The sequence below is a fragment of the Hipposideros armiger genome, unplaced genomic scaffold (assembly GCF_001890085.2).
Source record: "Hipposideros armiger isolate ML-2016 unplaced genomic scaffold, ASM189008v1 scaffold_651, whole genome shotgun sequence".
NCBI classification, from domain to species: domain Eukaryota; kingdom Metazoa; phylum Chordata; class Mammalia; order Chiroptera; family Hipposideridae; genus Hipposideros; species Hipposideros armiger.
Window position 1 is genome coordinate 943592 of NW_017732001.1, and position 9591 is coordinate 953182.

Consider the following 9591-nt stretch of genomic DNA (forward strand, 5'->3'; position numbering starts at 1 on the left):
CCTCTCCCTTTCACGCTAACGTCTCAATGTTATAGAAACCATCCAGGTGACCAGAATTATACCTTTTTTGTTGTGTGTCTGTAGCCCCAGGAGGTATGTCAGACTCGGACAAAATGCCCTTTTCTGTAGGTAACAGAAACGTTTGGAGATTGACCAAGATACGAAATAGTATCAGCAGCCCTAAGAGTGACTGGAAAATCAGATTTCCTTAAACTTACTATTTGTTCAGAGTTTAAAAGAAATCAAGCCTTGGGTTTAATTGGTGACATATGCTATACTCTGTGTTCTGTTTTTACTGATTAATTGAATAATCTCTGTATATCAGTTTATAATTTAAAAATGGTTACATTGCTTTAATTTAGCTGTTTGGGGATGACTGGGGGTTCTTTATGAGGAATTTTAAAAATGTCTGGTTTTAGAAATGCTGAGGTGTCAGACAAAGTGGACCTTGGCCTTGTGGTTTTACAAAAACATTTGTGTGCTATTAGAATTTATCTGTCCAAGTGTGGGCATGGTTTTCAAGGTAATCATACTGGAAAATAAAATGTACTGAATCCAAGTGTACACTCTCATGGAGCAACAGAATTAAAAATGATATTGAACATGACCCCCACAGATGCCTCCTGGCTTGAGAGCCAGTGCTTTCCAGAAGAAAATTCATGCTTTGAATCCATCTTTGCTCCTACTGTATTATTGCTTAGTAGATGAGGTTTTATAGATGTGGTGACTCCCTAAAGTATGTTTTTAACTTTCTTTTAATCAGCTCTTTGAGGGAGTTTAGCAGAGGGGCTGGAAGAAATTAAAAGGAGCCTGTCTCCTTATTCTCTGAGCAGATCTCTGAGCAGATCAAAGATGGATCTTCTTGGAATAAATACTCCACTCAATCACAGCTGTGAGTTTTAGTCTGCTTTTGTTTTTTAAAGATTTCCATTGGGGAATTGGGGGGAAGGGAAACAGACAAGTTGCTGTCCTTTTGTTCTTCAGCCTAGTTGTGGAGGATGTTGCTTCACTAGCCAGAGTTGGCACCATCATTGCTCTCTTCCTGGGCGAGGCAGATCAGTCGCCGGCTTCTGGACGGCTGCTCACTGCGACTGCTGGCTGCTCACACTGGCTGCTGGCCACACACGGTAGCCCATGGCAACCCACTGTAGCAGGGGTTGCAGCCTATGCCGTTGCCAGCGACTCACGGCAGCCCAGCTCCAGGTTGAACTGTTGTTCAGCATCTTACCTGTAGAGGGCAGTGTCACTGGCCCTCATATGTGGGATCCGAACCGGGGCCCTCCGGCGTCCCAAGCCAGCTCTTAACCATCGCGCCACTCGGCCGGCCCTTAGTCTGCTTTTTGTGTCTGTATGTAGCGAGGTAAAAATATACAGAATTATTATTCTTGGTGGACAGGATGAAGAATTTTGAACAACATTTGAGTAATAACTTCATTTATGCTTTTACTGTAATTTCTTCAGTTGTTAGGATTCAAGTTAGCATCTGTGCAAAGTGAGGGTCCTGTATTTCAATTAAAAGATAAAGTGGAGTTATTTGTTTGCTAAGTACTTTGAAATCCTTAGCATTCAGTAAATGCCAAAGGCTACTTTTAATTTTTAAGGTCAGATTCCTAAGTATTCCTAAAGGTATACTGTTTGGAACAGATGACATTGTATCAGTTAGCTATTGCTAAGTAACAAACCACCTCAGAATTCAGTGGCTTAAAACAGCAAATTTAGGCCAGTCGAGTGGCTCATTTGGATAAGAGCGCGAGCTCTGAGCAACAGGGTCACCGGTTCGGTTCCCACATGGGCCAGTGAGCTGTGCCTGAGCTGAGCTGCTATTGAGCTTGCTAACAGGTGGCAGGATGGCTCAGCTGGTGAGAGCACGTGCTCCTAACAACAAGGTTTCTGGTTCAACTCCCACATGGGATGGTGGGCTAGGCCCACCTGCAACTAAGATTGAACACAGCACCTTGAACTGAGCAGCTCTGAGCCACCAACAGGCGCCCGGATGGCGACTGGACTTGGAGCTGAGCTAGCAGCGCCCTCCACAACTAAGACTGAAGGACAACAACTTGGCTGTTCCCCTTCCCCAATTCCCCAACACTGTTCCCTTTTCCTAATTCCCCAATAAAATCTCTTAAACTGCAAGTTTATCAATGTTCATGAGCCTGTGGGTCACCTGGACAGCCCTTCTGGTCACAGCCAGGCTCACCTACACGTGTGTCAGCCTTGCTGATCTTAGCTGGTCTCCTGCACATGTTTGGGGGTAGCTAGCTACAAGCTGGTGGAGGATGACTGCCTTGGCTCATGAGGAGGTGTTTAATTGTTGCCGTGTTGTTAGTGCTTACTGAGTGGGTCCAGGGACCTTGCTGTTTTACCCATCTCAGCTTGACTCTAAGTCTTTTCTCTGGGGGCCCCCACAAGGAGCCCAAAGTCATTGCCTGCCACTCAGGCATGTTACCCTCTCTCCTGCCTGCCCCTAATCGGCCTCCTCACCCACCGGCCCAGACCGACTCAGGGTAGTTATGGAATTTAGTTATATCATTTTATATTATGCTTTTAAAAAACTTAACGTTTCATAAACTTTTCTCACAGCTCCATGATCTTCTTAACTGTTTTTTGTTTTTTGTTTTTTCCATGCGGGAGTCAAACCTACAACCTTGCTGTTAAGATCGCATGCTCTGTCTACTGAGCCTTCTGGGCGGCAGCTCAGCTCAAGGTGCCAAGTTCAGTCCCAGCCGCGGATGGGTGTAGCCCACCATTGAACAGGCAACCTTGTTGTTAGGAGCACGTGCTCTCACCGGCTGAGCCGTCCTGCCATCTGTTGGCAGCTCAGAGGCAGCTCAGCTTGGGCGCAGCTTCAGCGAAGCTCACTGGCCCTTGTGGGAACCGAACCAGCGACCCTGTTGCTCAGAGTTCGTGCTCTTAAGCCAACTCAACCAACTGAGCCACTTGGCTGGCCCTCTTCTTAACTATTTTTAATGACCATATAAGCTATTGAACTCATATGTCATTAACCCATTTCATTATTTAACATTTTTTCCCAGTTTTTATTCCTTAATGAATTTTGTGTGTGTGTGTAGTTCCTTTTTCTTTTCCTATTAAATAATTTCTTCAGAATCAGTTGCCAACCCTGGAACTCCTAAATCAATTTGTTGTTGTTGTTGTCATTACTATTACTATTATTAGGTGGGAAATGTTTTTCTCACTATGTGGAGCAAAATTCTTACCAAAGAGTTCAATGCTGACAAAAAATTATGAGAACCCTAGAAACGGCACTTTCTTATTGTTTTCAGCTGTTCTTTTGCTATCCCTGCACAGCAACACATTTTTAAAACATTTCAATCTGAAATATTTGACATAAAGAACTACAAACCAACCTGGGCATTTCACTTATCTTGAAAATAAATGGGTCATTCACCATGTCGACCATAGATAGACAAGTAAGGTGGTGGTAATGGTGTGTGCATATTGCAGTACATACAGAGGGTGCCAAAAAAAGTATACACATTTTGAGAAAAAAAAAAACCTATTAAAATTGTACTGCTCAACATATACCAATAACAAAAGATGAATACAAGTCACATTTTACTTCTGCAATTACAAGAGGTGCTCAAAGTGGTTACCATCAGTGTCCAGACACTTCTGATTATGGCGAACTACTGCTTGAACAACATTGACCAAAGTGTCCACTTGAATACATTGTTTTGGCACCCCTGGTGTATAACATTACAGTCTTAGGAGAGATACCTTTTTTGTCTATCCATGGAAAATATTGCAGATCTATATGAGCCTGTGCTTCTCTAATGAAAAGGCCAAAGGAAATTGATAGTAGAGCCCTTCACAAGGGTTTTAGTGGCATAGGAAAGTTTGAAAAACATTTATGTAGGCTCTGAAAGAAATGACACATTTCCTTTCTAAGTACCTTTTGGAAAAATATCAGACTATTGTTTTTAAATAACTTAAAAATAGAGCTTGGCAAAGAATGAACACTAAGGTCTTGGTTTTAAGAGAAGACTTTTTTTTCAGTTTGACATGGTCTTGAAATATCAAAGAAAATCCATCCACTAGAAAAATGGGTAGAATGAGAAGCAAGAAAAATATAAAATGAGCTTAGGTGAATGGGTGTGAAGTTGTCAAAATATTAAAGGAGAAGCTAAGCTGTTTTATGTTAATGAAGAGAGCAGCATAGATATTCATCAAGAAAATATTGTGGTTTTTGTAAAAATAAAGCCATCTGATCTTGACACTGTAGTGATTATATGGTTTATTAATATCATCCTAAAGTTTTTAATAATTTGCTCCTGTAAAATGTTACTAAACTGTACTATTGTGGTGCTTTCAACTTATTGAATAGTAGATTTTGCTTCCAACTTATTGAAAAGTAAACTTTTTCAGTTTGTGGAATTTGTTGACTTTTTTTTATAATTTCTTTTTTAAGTGAATCATTTTTAAAAAAATTAAAGTTTATTGGAGTGGCAATTATTAGTAAAGTTACATAGGTTTTAGGTGTACAGTTCTTTAATAAATACATCACCTGTATATCACATTGTGTGTAAGCAGTCCTACTTAAGTCTGTACAACCATGTGTTAAACCAATGAGATATATCCTGAACACAATACAAAACAAATTCCTATATTACTTAGCGGAAATTATACAACTTTGTTAGGTTCTTGAGAGTGCTGGAGTGTTAGGAGTCAAACTTAACATTGATTTAATCTTGGAAGTGGGAGATTATAATGCATTGTCTAAGGAAGGGAAAGAACATGTCTTGAAAAAGAGAAAGAGGGGAATTCCAGATAGAAGGTGTGAATGTAGAGGTGGAGCTGACTCTCAAGGTCAGGTGCCTAATTTGGAACCCGATTCCCAAGCAAGGATGGTCTTCTCTCAGCCTGGATGTGGTAAACAATTTTCACATGAAACACCCCATGAGATTTTAAGTCTTGCTAATTTCCTCGTGTGTCAGCTGGGTACAGACCAAGTCATATGACTGATGTTTGTCCTCCAAAGGAAATAATACTGTGTTTCAAATATGCTGGGGTTTAGGCGGGTTCCACTTTGGCCTCGGGCTGGTTTAAATATCATCCTGATGCTGCATGAAATGAAAATTTGACTTTTCCAGGTCAGGTGATTGGTTGGAAGAGCTGACCTTTAAGCTTCCCAGCTCACAGCAGACTTCCCTGCTCTCTGAACATGGTTTCCTTTCAGGGACACAAGGACGAGCACCAGCTACCGACACATTCAGGACCCACAACTTTTGGGGTTGATTTGCAAGGTTTTAGAATGTGTCAGCATTCTGTTCTTTAGACTCTTAAAAAAACCTAACAGAGAGGTAGCTCGCAGCTTTAACCCCTTCGTGACCCCATGTGAACGAAGGCCGGGGAACCTGACAAAGCCTGCATGACGCCCTGGTGTTCAAGTGCCTTGGCCTTTGCTACCTGTCTCTGGACGTTGGAGTAGAATCCTTGAGCACATCTAATACTGGCGAATTGGCCTTACTCTTATTACAGCTCCTCCGGCTTCATCCCTATGTGGAACATAAGGGATACAATGTATCCATAAGCATTCTGTGTTAAGCAACATAGAATATAATCATCAAAATGTAATATTGTGTTAGTAATTCAGGACTCGGGATCATCATGATAAGCGTCTATTGATAATTTTGGAGGAGGGTGTCATGCTGAAATCGTGCCCATCCTGCGATGTGCCCGTAAACTACGTCCCGGAGAGAAATGTCTTGATGGGGGTGAGGGAGGAGGCTTAGCAGCACCCTGAGTGCGATGCATTTGCGCCACTTGATCACAGCTCACTGGGATGCAGGGCCTGGGTCCGGGAATCATTAGGCACCAAGTGTGTCAGCTGAGCCTGATTTGAGACAACCAACCACTGGTGGGCGGGCTCTGCGCACAGGGGCTGTGGGACGCAGAGTTCCTGGGAAACGGAGCTGGTGGTTGACATGCCCGGAGTGGACCAGAGGGAAGAGCCCACCAGGTAACCTGCGAGGAGGCTGCACTGTGGTGTGAGTGACAAGGGCCAGACTCTGGTGGGTATGCTGAGAACAGAACAAGGACCAGCGTCTTACTTAGGAATTATAGCTTTTTAAAAGACAGACAAACAAAAAACTGCAGCACCATTATCCTACCTAAACAAAATGAATAGTATTTTTTTAATATTATCAAATATCTAGTCAGTGTTTATCTTTTCAATTGTTTCATAAGGACATGTGTTAAACAGTTTGATTGAATCAGGATCCGAATAAATCTATGCATCATAAAATTGCGTGATACGTCACTTAAACCTCTTTGATCATTGACTAGTCTCCATGTCTGTTTTCCCCCCTTGCAAATTACTTGTAGGAAAAAACAGGGTCATTTGTCTATAGACTTTCTTGCAATCTCGATTTTTGCTGAATGCAGCCTTGTGATGGTGTTTATGTTCCTCTGTAGTTCTGTAAATTATCGTTGGATCTAGAGGTTTGTTCAGATTGTATTTTAAAATAAGGTTGGCATTATACTACATTTATCAGTTTTGTCCACTTAACATATGGTGAACGTTTTCCCTTGCCATTATTTTTCACAACTTGGTCTAAATGGTTCCAAACTAGAAAGAGCCGTATCATGAAAAAGTTTTTAACATCTGAGGTTTGGCAAGAAGAAAGCCAAGTAATCATGAACAGTGGCCAAGAACCCACAAGTAATAATAGAATGGTTTAAACTTTATCTCAAACAGTTATTAAATTTTGATTTAAGATGACAAATTACAAACTGTAAAGATCATAGGTCTGGTGATACATGTTGTAATCTGATCTCTCTCTCTCTCTTAATTTTCGATGTGAACTTGGACTTTCTAGAACTTCCTGTCACAATATGGGAACCTCAAAAAAAAAAAAAAGGGTGCCAGATTATCTTGCCTTGGGAACCTTGTGACACAGGAGCTTGTTTAATGGCGTTTGAATGAAGAGGCTGTGTTTGAGATCCTTCTTGGTGTCTCTGCTTATTACCAACAGTGGAGACAGCTCAGGCTGGCTTATGGGAAGGGTGCTGGGGTGTCTGCCTCACAGATCCAAGTCGAGGGAAACAGCTCAGGCTCAAGAGCAGCTGTCATGAGGGACTGTCCACCTGGACTCTCTCCACCTCATTTCTGCTGCTTTCCATAGGTCGGCGTCGTTCTTTCTCTTTTTGTTTTTTGTTTTTTTTTTGATGTAGAAAATTCTCTAGTCCCAATTCTAAAACGTATGACCAGCAACAACCATTTAAGCTACTGGAGACCTACTGATCTATTTTTCTCCCTGCTGGTTTCCCAGGGAAGGCACCTGATTTACCCAGCTAGGATCAGATGCCCATTTCTGGTCTAGCCAGTTGCAATCAGGAGTTGGATGTCAAGAAAAATTCCGACCGATTCAGCATGGCAGAGGTTCCATTGTGACCAGTCAGCAGTGGCCAGAAGGCAGGGCGTGTTGTCCAAATGGCTGCTCCTACAGTAAGGCCTGTATCCAGTCACATACAGAATAGCATCGTGCCCCCTGTGCTGCTGGGTCATCTTATTATTCACGTGGATGCGTGAAGGTCAACATCTAGTCTTTGTTTTATTGCAGCCTAATCATAAATGTAGACTGTACAGATCTTAAGTTGGGCAAGCTCTGACAAATGCATACACCCATGGAACCAACTCCCCGAAGCCCTGCCACCGCCCTAGAAAGTTCCCTCGTATTCCTTTGCCTCCTATCTTCCCTCGGAAGCACCCCCCTATTCTGATTTTATTCTCATAGACCGGTCTTCCTCGTCTTGAACTTCAATCCGAATGGAAACATACAGTGTCAACATAGTCTGAATGAAAATTTTAGTTTAAGGCTCTAGACATTAATTCAGTGCTGGCTGTGTGCCAGAACCTGTGTTGCTGTTAGAAATACAGGCAAGACTGTGACCGAGCTGACTATAGGGACAGTAAGTTAGGAGTCACTGCCGAGGCAGAGCGCTGCCACGCTGGGAGAGGCAGTGTGTGTCCTCGGGACTCTGAAGAGGACAAGGCCTAGGGCCTTGAGGAGGTTCTGGGAGCGGAGGCGTGGGGGTCACAGTATTCCCCGTCGTTCTGAGGTGATAAGCCAAAATACTAAACTTTGCCTTTTTTGGTGATTCGTCATTTTCCTGCCTGTGGACCGGATTTCCTCATCTCCCTGTGTGTGTTCTGATGAAAGGAGAGGCCGGGAGACCTGATGTGAAGTGGTTTCCTCCCAGGGGCGTGAGCACTGAGATTTGCCAGGCGTGGGCCGTGGCGTGGGCCCTGCGTGTATGTGCTCCCTCCCAGTCCTCGGGAAGCATTTTATTTCCATTTCTATCTCCTCTCCTCATTTGGATAGGATGTCAAGCAACCGAGTTCTCACAGTTTATTGTACCAAGAAAAGCAGTCTATAGTTCTCAGCTTTCTTTGTATGTACGATATATCATTATATAATGAGCATTCTCCATATTGTTAAAATTCTTTGAAACCCTGACTCCTAGTGACTGCATAACTTACCATCTATGGTCATACCATATGTAACTGTATATAGGTAAATATACTATATACTGTATGAATATGTATATGTATTTGTCCAGTTTGTCCAATTGATTAGCTTTATAGTGTCAGTTGGGAAATAGTACTGAAAGTAAAATAAGTTTCACAGGAGCACAAAAGAAGATAAAATTACTACTCTTTTTTTTTCTTTCCTTTCTCCACAGAACCATCCGAGTATGGCTGAAAAGAGACAGCGGCCAGTACTGGCCCAGCATTTACCACACAATGGCCTGTAAGTAGCTGAACCACCCCACTTGAGGAAAATGCCTCTAATGCCTTTGATGACTTAAATTTCAAAATGTCTGATTAAAAAGTGCTGCGAGGTTTCAAAATGAGTCCCTTAGTTGCCTAATAGCTCTGACAGGCTGTGCCAAACTGCAGAAAAACTCCTTTTGCAAAGGAAGTTGGGTCTACTGGCTTAACTGAAGCAAACTGGAAAAAAAACTGGGAAAAAACCCAGAAAAGGGCCTGTCCCCTATCCCCCAGGTTTTCTTTAAGTTTACCACTTATGTTAGTAGTGACATTATACTTAGTAATAGCTGATAGTGACAAGAAAAAAGGGCTCTACACTCCGAGACCCTTATAACCGGCTTTTTGCCCAACTTTTTCACAAACCTCTGGGTACTATTGAGAGATTTGGTGCAAAGTACAACACATTCTAAATAGAGAATTTGCTTAGTAGTTAAATACGTTCTAAAAGTAAATATAGAAGACCAGGCTTTTGCGTTGAGATTTTAAAACAGCCCTGAGCTGTAGTGACATAAAATTACATTTAAATTCTAGCCTTTCATGCACAATCTAAGCAGCGCTGTCATCCTTCTCTCGCACTTTTTCATCCTTTCTTCCAAAGAAAGCCCCTTGGAGGATGCCTGGATACCACCCAGGCCCGAGCTGGGCTTGAATCCTTCTGTCCCAAATAGCCACACACAGGCATCCAGAGTTGCTACGTAATTTCCTTGGGGTTTTGGTCCTTAATGAGGGATTTTCCTCAGGTAAGGGTTCCAATATTCAGAAGACCCCCTAGGAAAAGACAAAAGGCTTTGGGGCATGCC

At 42.4% G+C, this 9591-nt stretch overlaps 1 protein-coding gene across 1 annotated transcript in view; it reads left to right on the forward strand.

Moving 5' to 3' along the window:
* Positions 1-9591, forward strand: part of WDFY1 (WD repeat and FYVE domain containing 1) — a 53652-nt gene that overhangs the window by 10951 nt on the left and 33110 nt on the right. The window contains exon 2 of the mRNA XM_019626008.1: positions 8704-8771. Coding sequence (XP_019481553.1) covers positions 8704-8771 — 68 coding nt within the window. The remainder of the gene's footprint in view (positions 1-8703; positions 8772-9591) is intronic.